This window comes from Staurois parvus, unplaced genomic scaffold (genome assembly GCF_062004578.1).
Source record: "Staurois parvus isolate SC_StPar_1 unplaced genomic scaffold, SC_StPar_1.0 ptg000209l, whole genome shotgun sequence".
NCBI lineage: Eukaryota > Metazoa > Chordata > Amphibia > Anura > Ranidae > Staurois > Staurois parvus.
This window is the reverse complement of record NW_028318005.1, coordinates 8820087-8836581: the sequence shown is the minus strand read 5'-3', so window position 1 is coordinate 8836581 and position 16495 is coordinate 8820087. Positions and strand designations below refer to the sequence as shown.

The 16495-nt window shown below is 40.2% G+C and overlaps 1 protein-coding gene across 1 annotated transcript in view; it reads left to right on the top strand.

The window, feature by feature from the left end:
- Positions 1-16495, top strand: part of NUP210 (nucleoporin 210) — a 154575-nt gene that overhangs the window by 68182 nt on the left and 69898 nt on the right. The window contains exons 22-26 of the mRNA XM_089678742.1: positions 1079-1206; positions 1303-1438; positions 4803-4865; positions 5401-5580; positions 5803-5883. Coding sequence (XP_089534868.1) covers positions 1079-1206; positions 1303-1438; positions 4803-4865; positions 5401-5580; positions 5803-5883 — 588 coding nt within the window. The remainder of the gene's footprint in view (positions 1-1078; positions 1207-1302; positions 1439-4802; positions 4866-5400; positions 5581-5802; positions 5884-16495) is intronic.

Below are 16495 nucleotides of genomic sequence, written 5' to 3'. Positions count from 1 at the left end.
CTCTTTTCCCAGGGAGTAGTTGTTCAGTACCTCTAGAGGACAGGTTCAAAGGCTTCTATGAAAATATGTTCACAGTACCAAAACCCAATGGTGGGGGGTATTCATCCCATCCTGGATCTAAAACAAATAACTTAAAATTCCAAACTTTTGCACAGAATCCACAAGTACAGTGATTGCCTCTCTGAAAGAAGGCATCTGTTGACTTCCAAGATGTCTGCCGTTCGCACAGAATACCTGGAGAAATCGACTACAACGTGTATAAACTTCTGCAGCCAGAATTCTCACTAGGTCTGGTACAAGTGACCATACTACCCCTATCCTGCAATTCCTTGCACTGGCTACCTGTCAGGTTTCACATAGACTTTAAAATCCTCTTGCTCACCTATAAGGCACTTCATGACTTGGCACCTTACTTCACCTGTCTGAACATTCGTTGGATTTCTCAATGCTAAACTACATACTACATCTATGACAGCAGCATGGTTTCGTAGTAGGAGTCCGGGTGCTTAACTGACCCGCTTGCAGTTCACACCTTTCGCCATTTGGAAATATTTGGCACATCTTGAAACAAAAAATTACGACAAAGATGACCAAAGACTGTTGAGCAGCTAGATTCCTAAATAAAGCATTCTCCCAAAACTCCAGCAACTGGTTTCTTCAGTACCCAGACTTACATAATGTTGTTAAAAGAAGAGGGGATGCTACACCATGGTAAACGTGGCCCTGTCCCAACTATTTGGAGACACGTTGCTGCCGTCAATTTCGACATTTTTTTTTTCTCCTCAAAATGGTTAGTTTTCTTATTTTAAACCTTTCTTATGTTTTCTATTGAACAAAATACAGGTTTAAGAGATTTGAAAATCATTGCGCTCTGTTGTAATGTAGATTTTACACAGCACCCCAAATGTTTTTGGAATTGGGGTTGTAGAGCATTATCAGGGGATGTTTTGGTCTTAAAAAAAAAATAAACATGACGGTGTCTAAGATTTTTTGTGATGAGTTGTTTATTATTGGATATTGTTTGTTTTTGGCTTTGTTACTACAGTGCAATTAAACCAGTTGTCTTTTTCCTGTACAGGTTGAAATTGGAAAGTCTATAAAAGCTTATGTGAGGGTTCTGGATTCTTCTCAAAAATCTTTCCTTGCAAAATATTTTGCCTACATGGGCTTGGATCTTGGATCTTCATCACACATTGTATCTATTAAGTGCGTTAATGCAACTTTTATACAAAACCAACACTTTTGTTTCATTACTTGAGACAACATATTGAAGCTGTTCTCTGTCTTTTACTTCTCTTACAGAGCCCTTAGTGAGAAGGTTGATGAGTTTACGGCTGTCTTTGTTGTCCGTGGTCTTGCTTTAGGTCAGACAAGTCTCACTGCTTCTGTCACAGATAAAGCTGGTAACAGAATTGATTCTTCACCAAAATCACTTGAGGTAAGCTGAGGTTTTACCAGCAGTGGAGTGGAGTGCTGTCTGTGTTCTTATTTTAAAGTGTCATATTTCATGCCTTATGTAAAACTTTTATTTTACAGTTGTCATTTATGCAATAAGATTTTAAATAGGGGTGAGTTTTAGTCATATGGACATACAGTATGTCTCATCAGAGAAACAGTGTTGCATAGCAACATTCATAACATTAGGAGCCATCAGCTTAGAGAATCTCATAATTTATTTATTTTTTATTTATTTGAAGTTTATTTTTTATTTATATATATTTTTGACACAGCACCAAACAAATTAGTTATGTGTACTGATGCGTAACCCATTATCTGCAGTTGGCTGCACCTACTAAAAATCTTCATGCAGTTGCTCCTTCACAGCTGCCAGATACTGTCTTGAACTGCTGTTTTCCGGTGCTGTGATAGTTAACAGAAGATGCTGCTAATATCAAAAGTTGTGCTGTGTGCCCTTTCCCCCTTCATAGAGCTTGTTTTATTGCGGTGTATTGCATTTTGTGAATGGAGGAGGACGTGAATGACAGCATCTTCTCCACCCATTCACAGAGCTTGATGCATTGTGTGGTCATAGTAAGAGCTCTATGAATGGCAAAGAGGGAAGAAGAGGTGGGTAGGTAGCTCAACATTTGTGAACAGAAGCTTCTGTCACAGTGCCAGAAGACAGAACCATTCAGGTCGGTATCTGATGGCTTTGAAGCAGCCAATTCAGGATGATTTTTATAATCCGAAGCAGACACCTGCAGGTAATAAGATACACAACGCACGGAAGTGTGTTTATGGTGCTGTATTACACAAACCCCTGTTAAAGCTGATTTTTTTTTTTTTTTCTTCTGGTTTATCAATTTTCAATAGACATACTTGGGTAGAAGAACCTCCTATATTAGTTTGGGACTCCAGAATATGGAAGGAATCTGGATTTAAGTGCCGGTTCCAATCCGCATGACATGTGAAATAACATTGCTTTCTTTGGTGCCTGTTCAGATACGCTATATTGCCAAAAGTATTGGCACATCCTTCCAAATCATTGGATTCAGGTGTTCCAATCACCTCAATGGCCACAGGTGTATAAAATAAAGCACTTAGGCATGCAGACTGCTTCTGCAAACATTTGTGAAAAAATGGGTTGCTCTCAGTAGCTCAGTGAATTCAAGCGTAGTACCGTGATAGTTTGCCACCTGTGCAATAAGTCCATCCATGAAATTTCCTTGCTACTAAATATTCCATGGTCAACCGTTAGTGGTATTATAACAAAGTGGAAGCAACTGGGAACAACAGCAACTCAGCCTTGAAGTTTTAAGCAACGTAAAATGACAGAGCGGGGTCAGCGCATGCTGAAGCGCACAGCGCGTAGAAGTCACCAACTGTCTGCAGATTCAATAGCTAAAGACCTCCAAACTTCGTGTGGACTTCATATTAGCACAACAGTGCATAGAGAGCTTCATGGAATCAGTTTCCATGGCCGAGCAGCTTCATCCAAGCCTTATATCACCAAGTACAATGCAAAGCATCGGATGCAGTGGTGTAAAGCATGCCTGCTGCCACTGGACTCTAGAGCAGTGGAGACGTGTTCTCCGGAGTGACGAATCACACTTGTCTGTCTGGCAATCTAATGGACGTGTCTGGGTTTTGTGGTTGGCAGGAGAACGGTGCTTGTCTGACTGCATTGTACCAAGTGTAAAGTTTGCTGGAGGGGGGATTATGGTGTGGGGTTGTTTTTCAGGGGTTGGGCTTGGCCCCTTGGTTCCTTTGACGGGAACTTTTAAGGCATGAGCATACCAAGGCATTTTGGACAATATCATGCTTCCAACTTTGTGGGAACAGTTTGGGGATGTCCCAACATGACTATGCACCAGTGCACAAAGCAAGGTCAATAAAGACGTGGATGAGCGAGTTTGGGATGGAGGAACTTGACTGGCCTGCACAGAGTCCTGACCCCACCCCGATAGAACACCTTTGGGATGAATTAGAGTGGAGACTGCAAGCCAGGCCTTCTCGTCCGACATCAGTGCCTGACCTCACAAATGCACTTCTGGAAGAATGGTCAAACCTTCCCATAGGCACACTCCTAAACCTTGTGGGCAGCCTTCCCAGAAGAGTTGAAACTGTTATAGCTGCAAAGGGTGGGCCAACTTAATATTGAACCCTAGGGACTAAGACTGGGATAGCATTAAAGTTCATGTGTGTGTAAAGACAGGCATTCCAATACTTTTGGCATTATAGTTTGTCTGTTGCACTGGCAGTGTGGATTGAAAATGTGTCTTGTACAATTTCTGAGCAGTGTGGGCTGGTTCAGGTGCGGATTACAGGCGATTGACTTCTATGGGAACTGTTTCTTAACCGCACATGTGTGAACAGGATAAAATCCTGATGTGAATCTGTCCTGAACCTGATGTACACCTGACCCGAACCGCTGAACAACTACTGTGTCAAAAAGCTGTGAAACCTGAGCTTCAATTCGCACCACACATGTGTGAATCAGCTTAGTGCTGTTTCTCTTAAATGTGGAGTGGATGTACTTTGAACTGCATCCAATCTACATTACATGAAAAATGACATATAGATTAACATGACGTGACAACATTACATGATGTGAAAAAACATTGCTTCCTATGGTACCTGTTCACAAATATGTCCGGTACACTGGCAGTGCGGATTCAGTGTGAATTCAGTGCAGTTTGAAAAAGAGTGCTGTACAATTTCTGAGCAGTGCCTTCAGGTTCAGGTGTGGATTACAGGCTGTTGACTTCTATGGAAACTGTTTCTAAACCCATATGTGTGAACAGGATAAAATCTTGAGCTAATTCTGTCCTGAACCTGACCTAAACCTGACATTAACTGCTGAACAACTACTGTATCAATTAGCTGTGAAACCCGCGCTTCAATCCGCACTGCACATGTGTGAATCAGCTCTTACATTTGCTGTTTTGCTTTACTGTGTAAAGTACAAATTACCCAACTGCAAGTGTTTTTCTGTTTTGGAGATTTTGGGCCTGAGGAATTTTTAGAAAGGTAGAAATTACTATTTTTACATTTTTAAAAGGAAATATAAATCCTGACAGATTTGCATGCTTTGGTTAATGTCTCCCTTTTATTTTAAATGTGTGTCACTGTCTTTTTTTTTTTCTCCCACACTGTCTGTCTACCTTTCATTTTTTTCCCAGTTCTTTAAAACTTTCTGTTCTGAACACCTATATCCTAGGAAAAATGTTATGAGATAGTGTAGCAGCAAAAAAGACACTTGTTTGTGCCAGGCTTTTTAAATAATTTATATGTTTGGGAGGCAAGGTGCATATTTGTTTAAAATCAATAATGTCCTGCTACTATTTGTTACTGTCTGACAGGTATTCCCTCCATTCCGACTCCTGCCTCGGAGGATTACACTCCTTATTGGTGCTACAATGCAGGTGAACATTCTATACTGATGAAGAATAAATACTGTATGCATTTCCACTAATTGATGATATAGTGCAAGAAGCAACTTGCAGTGTGTGGTAACCTCAAGTAACCAATAATCGTATAATTGGTCTCTGGTAGTACACATTGTACTTTGCTCCTTGTATTTTTTGGTTTATTAAGCACACATGTGGATGGTTTACATTTAAATAATGATCTTTTTTTTCAGTGGACAATAGTTCCCCTTTTATTCTATTTTTGCTCCAGTTTTTGGAGATTTTTGTGTGAATTTAAAGATGAGGATATAACATGTAGATGTTTTATTTTATACTGTACTGACAAATTCAGCAGCGCTTTGTGCATTTTCATAGGAAATGTTCACATTACAGGTGTATGAACACACACTAATCCCATAGCATTTAAAGAAAGTTAATAGTATTATGTCAATTTGCTCTTGTGATTGCTATTCTTCTTTTTTTTTTTTATGTATGATGGAAGTGTATATCATAATATAATTATACTTCTTGTTCTTCTCTTTGTTTTTAGATTACATCAGAAGGTGGCCCTCACCCACAATCTAACATCATATTTTCTATCACGAATGAGAAAATTGCTTCTGTGAGCACTAATGGTCTGGTGAGAGGTGACACAATTGGCAATGTATCGGTGACGGGGGCAATACAGGCTATTGATGCAGAATCTGGAAAAGTGGTTATTGTGTCTGAGGTAATGTTGTGCAATTAACCATTATCTCGTTTTCTATACTTAGTATGTAAAAAAACACAAAAAAAAATAACTTGAGGAATATTGTATGAAAATTGGAGATTTCTGATTCGACAAATACCAATGATGTGTCATGGCAATAAAGTTTAGCATCAGTTTAGCTTTTCGGCTAAGTAAGTGTACTAAGAAACTGAACAATTTATTAACCAGTTTCCAATATTTCAGGATAAAGTAGAGGTTGAAGTAATCCAGCTGAAAGCTGTTCGAATTCACGCGCCCATCACCAGAATGAAAGGGGGCACACAGGTGAGTCAGTAGGGGCAGAGCTCACTTTTTTTTTTCTGAAATGCCTCTTCTTTTTTTTTTTTCTCTTTTTTTTCTTCTTTTTTTACTTCTTCTAGCTTTTATGCTCTGTTCACACTTGTGCAACTTGACATGCAACTTTGTATGCATAAAGTCACATGACAATTTACAGCCCATTGATTTCAATTAAACCCATTCAAATCTATGCTACCTAAAGTCGCTGCAACTTTGAAAAGGTTCCTGCACTACTTACTACTTTGCTGTGACTTTGACGCAACTTGAGTGCCAGAGAGTTTAAAAGTCGCACTCAGTCGCGTGACTTTGGAGTTGCACTAGTGTGAACTGAGCCTTATAGACACTATGGGGTTTATTTACTAAACCTGGAGAGTACAAAGTCAGGCTCACGTCTGCATAGAAACCAATCGGCTTCTAACCTCAGCTTGTTCAGTTGAGCTTTGGCAATGAAACCTGGAAGCTGATTGGTTTCTATGCAGAAGTGAGCCTGACTTTGTACTTTCCAGGTTTAGTAAATAAACCCCTATGTGACCTGAAATGCTTACAAACCCTTTTTGTTTTTAATTAATGATATTTGCACTAGCATTTAAAAGACCACAACAAATACCTCAGCATATTAACCACTTGCCCTCCTGAGGATTTACCCCCCCTTCCTGACCAGGCCATTTTTTGCGTTATGATGCTGCGTTATTTTAACTGACAATTGCACGATCATGCAATGCTGCACCCAAATGAAATTTATGTCCTTTTTTTCTCAACAAATTGAGCTTTCTTTCGGTGGTATTTGCGATTTAAAAAGAAAAAGACCGACAATTTTGAGGGAAAAAAAAACGCTATTTTTTACTTTTTGCTATTCAACATGTCCAGTAAAAAAAATTTAAAAAATCTAATTTCATCATAAATTTAGGCCAAAATGTATTCTGCTACATGTCTTTGCTAAAAAAAAAATCCCAATATGTGTAAATTAATTGGTTTACATGAAAGTTATAACGTTTACAAATGGCAGTATAGATACTGGAATTTTTTTTTTTTAATTTTTCTATTTGTACTAGTAATGGCGACTTATTGCGGGACTGTGGCGGGCATTCTGACACTGGGGGGAACTGACTTGGTGTCACTGACATCCCCAGTGACACCAGTACAGTGATCAGTGCTAAAAAAAAAAGCACTCACACTGTACTAATGTCACTGGGTAGGAAGGGGTTAACATGAGGGGCGATCAAAGGGTTAACTGTGTGCTGGGTGTGTTTTACTATGGGTTCCCTGTGTTTGTGCATCACTGTAAGCACACTGCTTAGCTTTATAGGCCGATGACTTAATGTTCCTTTTAGTACCCTGGCCCTTCCTTACAAGAAGCTCTTAGTATACTTTCCACTTTTGCAACCTTCTCCAGCCTCCATGATAATTGGGAAAAGTCTCTTATTATGCTCCTAGACCCTGGTGCTCGGAGTGTAGCAAACTCACAGATTTTATTGCAATGGGCTGATTCCATGAAATAATTGGGTATTGGTATTTCCCCAAATACTCGCAATTACTGCCATCTCAGTTTGGGTATTGTTATTTTCCCAAATACTCGGGCTTACTGCTGTCTCAATTTGTAACTGGCTGTGCAGACCGGTAAGCAGAGGTTGAAAGAATGGGAAAATCTGTCACTGACCGTACTAGGGCGCATTCATTTAGTAAAAATGAAAATCCTTTCTGTACTACTATGTCTTTCCCCTGTTTGGTTTCCTAAACTTTTTTTTGCACTCTTCTTCCTTTGATAAGCTCATTTATTTGGAGATCCTTTCCCCCTAGATTCAGTGAAAAAAAATTATTTGTAGATCCTGGACACAAGGGGGTCTGGCTTGTCAAGACCTCTATATGTACTTTTTGGCAGCACTTCTTACCCATGCACATAATTGGGTCAGTTTGGATGATTCTAATGCATCTGTAGTCTTGAAAGCGGCTCACTTAGGCTCCTATAAAGCTCCTCTTAATTTTGCATATCCTGAAGCTCGATTCTCCTTTTGGACTCTCACTCTTTCGATGAAGGCAGTAATCAAAGCCTGGCAGATCATCATGCCCATGGGCGTCTCGACCTCTGCATTCTGGCTCCCACATACTCCTCTTTGGTTTTAATCCAAAACTCCCAGAATTCTTGACTATCCCTGACCCCTCTATATGGGCTTCATGTGGTATAAAATATTTGCCTGACAAAAGTAATAGGGTCCCAGTTCCCGAATTCCTTATTCTTTGGTTTTTGCAAATGCGCCGTGCCTACTTCTCCCAATTTGGACACTCTGCCCTTCACCTACTTCAAAATGCTTTGGAATCTTTACTATGTGATGATGATCTGGCAAAGCCTTTATCCAGAATGTGCAGGGCTTCACAGCCATCATGCATGTTGGTCTTGAGCTCTTACAATCCAAGTGGCAGGTAGAAGTGTCAGATCGGGATGGAGAGGATCGGGAGGATGCCTGGGATTACCCCTTTACTCAGCTGGTGACCACATGGGATAGGCTAATTCAATTTACAATTCTTCACATGGCCTTCCTTAAACCGCAGAGACTACACCGTATTTACCCTACATTAGAACCTAATTGTTGGTGTGGATACACACCTGCAGACTATTTTCATGTTTTTTGTTTTTTTTTGTTCCTGTTCCTGCATACAAGCATTTTGGGCTGATATTTTACAGTTTATTTGCGCAGTAACCACAATTTCCTTCCCTCAAATGGTGGCCATTTGTCTCCTGGGCCTGATCAACCATCTATGCAAAACCAACAAAAAGCCCCATAAGGTGGGCACAGACGTTACTTATGATGAAAAACTTGGGGACTGGTGGATCAAAGTACAAGAAATAAATTGTAATATTTTCCAAAATTCAATAAATTTATTGGCTCAAAAAGTTGCTTAAAAAACCACCAGCATGGAATCCAAACATGAGCTGACTTGAGAATCAACGTTAACAAAAACATTTCACCATGGGCTTATTCCGCAGCAAACGCGGCATTTATAAATAAAAAACCTTAAATTAAGTATTAACCATGTATGATTCCCTGGGAATCTAACATGGCCATCTATTTGCTACTGCGCCTGAGATTTAATTTAAAGACCAATGTTAAATCATCACTGTAGGTCCAGGCTTCATTAAAGTTGCATGACTCTGAGGAAAATCAACATATCAACATATCAGTACAAAAAAAACCAATTGGATACTGGGCATTTAAAAAAGAAGAGGGGGCGCAGCGCTAAAGTACAGTATAATTATAAACCATATATATGTAAAGTGATAACAAAGTGCCAAAAACTGTGCAAAAAAGCAATAATAGTCCTTTAGACAATAAATGGTGACTGAAAAACGTGCGTCTTCCGGTGATCAGAGTAATTGAATCATGCACTCACCAGATGCATAATTCAAATATGCATATAGATGGTATCCCGATATCCAAACGAAGTTGTCTCATAGATGGATAGGGTCATCATCCAAGTACAGCAGTCCGTCCAAGGTATCTTCTAATGGATCGTGTGTTACCACACTAAAACACCCCTCAGCTGTCCCCTAGGAGACTCTGCAAGTAATGGACTCAGCAGGGTCCCAAGAAAAAAAGCCAGGATGGTGTGATACCGTTTAAAATAAAAATTTATTGGTCCAAAAGAAAGACAAGGACTGCATAAATAAAACTGACCATAAAGGTGTACAAAGATGGCCGCCGCTCCATGCGGTGGCGTAATGTCTGGGATATGCTGCTCTTACCCTGACGCGTTTCGTGCCATGTGCACGTATTCATAGGGAGTGTGTCAGCTAACCAGACATCTACTCCAAACCCCGTATAAATAGTGTCTAGGCAATCGTATAAGCGCGTCCGCCATTTTCCCGGCGTCCTCGCGCATGCGCAGAACAGACATCGCTACGATGTCCGCATCTCAGTCCAGCGCCATTTTGTTGTGGTCTTAATTACCAACAACTACGATGCCAGATACAAGCACAGCTATGCAGTGAATATATTATCGTTCATCATAATCCTTAACAGCTGTTAGCCAAAAAAAACAATACATACAGGGTTGGAAACAACACACAGAAAATATAGTGAAGACACCTAACAGATGTAATGTAAACGCATGTATATAGATGAATCAACATCGATATACCATAAATGTTAAAGCATATATGTTCATATAATTCTAAGGTGTCTTCAGTATAAATATACAATAAATGCAGTTACATAAAATACAAAACGTATACAGATGTAGTGTTAAAAATAAACATATATAGGAATAAACAATGTCCCTATAGACAAAATTGCATAATCAAGTGTATACTCATAATGACCAAGAACCACAACATGGTAAAACACATAATGCATAATAAAACAGTTAATATATAAAAAACCAGTAAATACAAGGCTGCATTGTATCCATGGTTAATAATATGTTATAAATTAATATAATAATAATAATAAAATTGTGAAGGTATCAAGCGTTAATTATGTAAAATCACACAAATAACAATACAAAATAACGCTTGTTCCTCACCGTTCCAAATTAAAAATATATCATCGATATATCGTCTATAAAACAAAAGCTCTGGCCAATCTCTTCCATATATCATGTCTTCCTCCCACCTCTTCATGTCTAGGTGGGAGGAAGACATGATATATGGAAGAGATTGGCCAGAGCTTTTGTTTTATAGACGATATATCGATGATATATTTTTAATTTGGAACGGTGAGGAACAAGCGTTATTGAATTTTTTTGATACTTTGAATCTTAACACACTTAACATTAAGCTCACCTTTGAGTATAGCACAGTAAGCATCCATTTTTTGGATTTAACTTTGTTTAATTATGAAGGGAGGATTGTCACGGAAACCTTTTTCAAGGTTACTGACAGAAATAGCTACATCCCCCTCGATAGTTGCCACCATCCAATGTGGTTGAGCAATATACCTAAAAGCCAGTTCCTGAGGATTAGGAGAAACTGTACTGATCAAAATACGTTTCTTCATCAAGCTTCCATCCTCAAGGAACGTTTTTTAGAAAAGGGTTATAATGAGAACAAACTGGTCAACACTATTAAGGAAGTTACCAACTTGGAGAGAGACTCTATTTTATATGGAGTTAATAAGCAGAGACAACAGAAAGTATGCCCATTTATAACTGGCTTTTCCATCCAACATAAGGCTGTCTCTAAAATAATTAAGGCAAACTGGAAAATATTAAAAGCCGACCCTGTTTTAACAGACTTTTTGCCTGACAAGCCTGAAATAACATTCAGAAAGGCACCAACATTGCGGGACAAGTTAGCCCCCAATGTTGTCAATCCCCCTACTAGTTTATCCTTTTTCTCAGGGCTTAAAGGATTTTTTCCCTGTAACAAGTGCATTATTTGTAGATGTAATGGAATTAGAAAAAAGAGTACTGACACTTTCAATTCATCAGTTACAGGAAGAAGCTATAATATTGATGGCTTCATCACATGCAATAGTAGGTTTGTAGTCTACTTATTGCAATGCCCGTGTAGAAAACAATATATTGGGAGAACTACGAGGAAACTAAAAGACCGTTTGAGAGAGCATGTCAGTAATATTAAGAAGGGGAACAAGGAACATTGCTTGTCAAAACATTATCGTTTATTCCATAATAATGACCCCACTTCACTGACTTTTGCTGGTATAGATATGGTTAAGACTCATTGGAGGGGAACTAATAGAAAGAGGACAGTCTCGCAAAAAGAATCCAAGTGGATCTATGAATTGGACACTTTTTATCCCAAAGGGCATAATGTTGAGTTTGATATTAACAGTTTTATTGATAATAGCTGATTTTGGTTGGTGGTTTACATGTGCTATCAATTTATACAATTTAATCTTTTCATACAATTTTTTATTATTATCATCTGATGGGCTCACTATTTTGTATTGTTATTTGTGTGATTTTACATAATTAACGCTTGATACCTTCACAATTTTATTATTATTATTATATTAATTTATAACATATTATTAACCATGGATACAATGCAGCCTTGTATTTACTGGTTTTTTATATATTAACTGTTTTATTATGCATTATGTGTTTACCATGTTGTGGTTCTTGGTCATTATGAGTATACACTTGATTATGCAATTTTGTCTATAGGGACATTGTTTATTCCTATATATGTTTATTTTTAACACTACATCTGTATACGTTTTGTATTTTATGTAACTGCATTTATTGTATATTTATACTGAAGACACCTTAGAATTATATTAACATATATGCTTTAACATTTATGGTATATCGATGTTGATTCATCTATATACATGCGTTTACATTACATCTGTTAGGTGTCTTCACTATATTTTCTGTGTGTTGTTTCCAACCCTGTATGTATTGTTTTTTTTGGCTAACAGCTGTTAAGGATTATGATGAACGATAATATATTCACTGCATAGCTGTGCTTGTATCTGGCATCGTAGTTGTTGGTAATTAAGACCACAACAAAATGGCGCTGGACTGAGATGCGGACATCGTAGCGATGTCTGTTCTGCGCATGCGCGAGGACGCCGGGAAAATGGCGGACGCGCTTATACGATTGCCTAGACACTATTTATACGGGGTTTGGAGTAGATGTCTGGTTAGCTGACACACTCCCTATGAATACGTGCACATGGCACGAAACACGTCGGGGTAAGAGCAGCATATCCCAGACATTACGCCACCGCATGGAGCGGCGGCCATCTTTGTACACCTTTATGGTCAGTTTTATTTATGCAGTCCTTGTCTTTCTTTTGGACCAATAAATTTTTATTTTAAACGGTATCACACCATCCTGGCTTTTTTTCTTGGGACCCTGCTGAGTCCATTACTTGCAGAGTCTCCTAGGGGACAGCTGAGGGGTGTTTTAGTGTGGTAACACACGATCCATTAGAAGATACCTTGGACGGACTGCTGTACTTGGATGATGACCCTATCCATCTATGAGACAACTTCGTTTGGATATCGGGATACCATCTATATGCATATTTGAATTATGCATCTGGTGAGTGCATGATTCAATTACTCTGATCACCGGAAGACGCACGTTTTTCAGTCACCATTTATTGTCTAAAGGACTATTATTGCTTTTTTGCACAGTTTTTGGCACTTTGTTATCACTTTACATATATATGGTTTATAATTATACTGTACTTTAGCGCTGCGCCCCCTCTTCTTTTTTATATGTCTTTTTGAGTCTTTTGGTACTTATTGGCGCATAGCAGCTTTTCCATCTAGCGCTCACTTTATCTCTATTTCTTGATACTGGGCATTCCTCTAATAAAAGACGGCTTATTTCTCTGGGAACTAGTGTTTTTATGCGAAGTAGTATATTTCGAGGGAAAGGAGACTTAGAGTTCTGTGCATAATTGACACGTATGTAACCGCCCATACAAGGCAGCATTAGCAAGATGTAAAAATCAAAATTGACACTGGTATGTTTGGAACCCATCCTGGGTCCATGCTGAACCTACTATGTCAAAGATGGGTGGATGGTCATATATCCATACAATTCCTCTGATTACTTAGGTAGGGGTAGTTCATGCTTTACCACTCTTGCGGCCAATGCGTGTGGCCCTACTGGGTATAACCAGCTTCTACCTTATGAGAGGAAACGTTCACCACGGCTCCACCGCTGAAGCTGCGTGCCACAAATCTCCTCTCTACCTCTCACGAGTTCTGCTTGAGCGCCGTCAACGCTAATGTTCCCAGGTGGTAGGATGGTGTCACGTGACGTTACATATAACGTCAAAGCTTTTCGTTAGGAAGTAGCGTAGCTTCGCCTGGATGTCGGGTGGTGTTTTGGAGTCCCTTTATAACCGTATTGTCACCACCCAGGGACCGCCCAATATCTACCTATTAAAGGGACATTTGCTCTCCATTTATCAGCATAGTAATGCATAGCTCTATCCTAATAATCCCCACTTGCAAATCTTATATAGCTTATATGTACCATAGTGGTGTCTTCAACATAGAGCATACACTGCCTTTGTACACTTGGGATTTGTTTAAATTTGGTGGTTCCTACATTATGTAAACATTGGAGATGTCTGATTTCTACAAAACTGTATGAATTGACAACATTCATGAGTTATGCCTCAAGAAAAACCTGAAGTTTTCTACATTCAGTCCCACTGGAGTTAAGTTTGTAGCTGGTAAATGACATTTTTCTCTTTTTGCAGCAATATGCAATCAATGTCCCCATGTCTTGGGGGTAATCTGATACCCTTTACTTTCATACCTGACAACCTGCTGCCATGACAGGCAGCAAAGTGTCTTGCTAGAGGATGCTCAGGATTTTGTTCCCTAATCTCTTTCATATGTTCCCCATATGTATTTTAAGGGGACGTTTAGTCTTACCTACTGTGTGTATAATTTATCACATGGGCAGGTCATCAGGTATATTACTCTTGTTGAATTACAATTAATTAAATCCCCAATTTGGTATTTTTTCCAACCTGAGCTGTCATAGAAAGTATTTGTGCGATCTACATATGGGCACATTTCGCATTTTCCACATGCAAATATACCTTTAGAACAGGGATACGTCATCAACCAGTTTTGTGTATCTATGCACAGGACTCTGAGTCTCCTTTCCCTCGAAATATACTACTTCACATAAATACACTAGTTCCCAGAGAAATAAGCAGTCTTTTACTGGAGGAATGCCTGGACACTTTCACCCCCTTCCAGTCCGGGTCAATTTTCAGCTTTCTGCGCTATCACATTTTGAGTGACAAGTAGTCATTCAACACTGTACCCATATGAAATTTTTATCTTTTTTGAGATAGAGCTTTCTTTTGGTGGTATTTGATCACTGGGTTTTTATTTTTTTGCTATATAAATGAAAAAATATCCAAACTTTTGAAAATCATTTTTGCTTAGTTTTTGTTATAAAATTTTGCATATTATTATTAATATACAGTATTTAGCGCAGAAAGGTGTGCTCAGCGCTGTACATTAGCGAGGGGGACAGAACATGAGACAATACAGTACAATACAATACACGAGGGGTTCGAGGGCCCTCTACAATCTAGGAGGGAGGGGATAGTGGTACAGGAGGAAGTGGCTGTGGGGGATGGAGTGGTAGGAGGAGTGGAAGAGATCGGTTGTTAGGTGAGGGTGGGGTAGGCTTCCCTGAAGAGATGGGTTTTTAGGGTGCGCCTGAAGGTGAGGAGGGTAGGTGACAGTCTGATGGATTGGGGTAGGGAGTTCCAGAGGATGGGGGAAGACCTGGAGAAGTCCTGCAGTTGGGCATGGGAGGAGGAGACCAGGGAGCTGGAGAGTAGGAGGTACAGTATTTATAAAGCGCCAACCGTTCGCTCAGCGCTGTACATTACAATGGGAGACAATACATGCGACAGTACAAAAACAATACAATGTGATACAAGAGGGGTTTGAGGGCCCTGCTCTTTCGAGCTTACAAACTAGGAGGAAGGGGATAGTGGTACAGGAGGAGATAGCTGTGGGGGATGGAGTGGTAGGAAGAGTGGAGGAGGTCTGAAATTAGCAGGGGGTGGGGTAGGCTTCCCTGAAGAGGTGGGTTTTCAGGGTACGCCTAAAGGAGAGGAGAGTAGGTGATAGTCTGGGTTGGGTTAGGGAGTTGCAGAGGATGGGAGACACCCCGGAGAAATCCTGGAGGCGGGCATGGGAGGAGGAGACCAGGGAACTAGAGAGCAGGAGGTCTTGTGAGGAGCGGAGTGCGCATGTTGGGTGGTACCTGGATACCAGGTCGATGATGTAACTTGGGGCAGTATGGTGGACAGCCTTGTACGTCAGTGTTAGGATTTTGAATTTGATCCGTTGTGCAATCGGAAGTCAGTGGGGGGATGGCAGAAACTGAGCAGTTGGTAAGGTGAATGAGTCTGGCCACCGTGTTCAGGATCGACTGAAGCGGGGATAGCCCGCGGTGAAGCAGGCCAGTGAGGAGGGAGTTGCAGTAATCGAGTCGTGATATGATGAGTGAGTGGATGAGCTGTTTAGTGGTTTCTGGGGTTAGGAACGTGCGGATTTTGGCGATGTTGCGGAGGTGGAGTCTGCATGAGTTTGTTAAAGATTGGACTTGGGGCTGGAAGGATAAGTTGGAGTCCAGAATGACACCAAGTACTCTGGCCTACGGGGCGGGCCTGATAGTGGCATTGTTGGATGTGATGGAGAAGTCAGTAGGGGGTGGTGTGCGGGCTAGGGGGGAAGACTAGGAGCTCGGTTTTGGAGAGGTTCAGTTTAAGGAAGTGGAGCGACATCCAGTCTGATATGTCGTTCAGTAGGTTTGTGATTCGGGTGGAGACTGAGGGGGGTGAGGCGAGGGGTTGAGAGATAGATTTGCGTGTCGTCGGCATGGAGGTGATAGTTGAAGCCGTGAGAGTGTATGAGTTGGCCAAGGGAGGAGGTGTAGATGGAGAAAAGAAGGGGCCTGAGGACAGAGCCTTGAGTGACCCCAACTGAGAGGGGGATAGAGGGGGAGGTGGCAGCGTTGTAGGTAACGCTGCAAATAGGTAATTGTTCTTCATAAATTTAGACCAAACTGTATTCTGCTACATTTTTGGGGTAAAAATAACCCAAACAGTTTATATTATATCTGTATGAAAGCTATAGA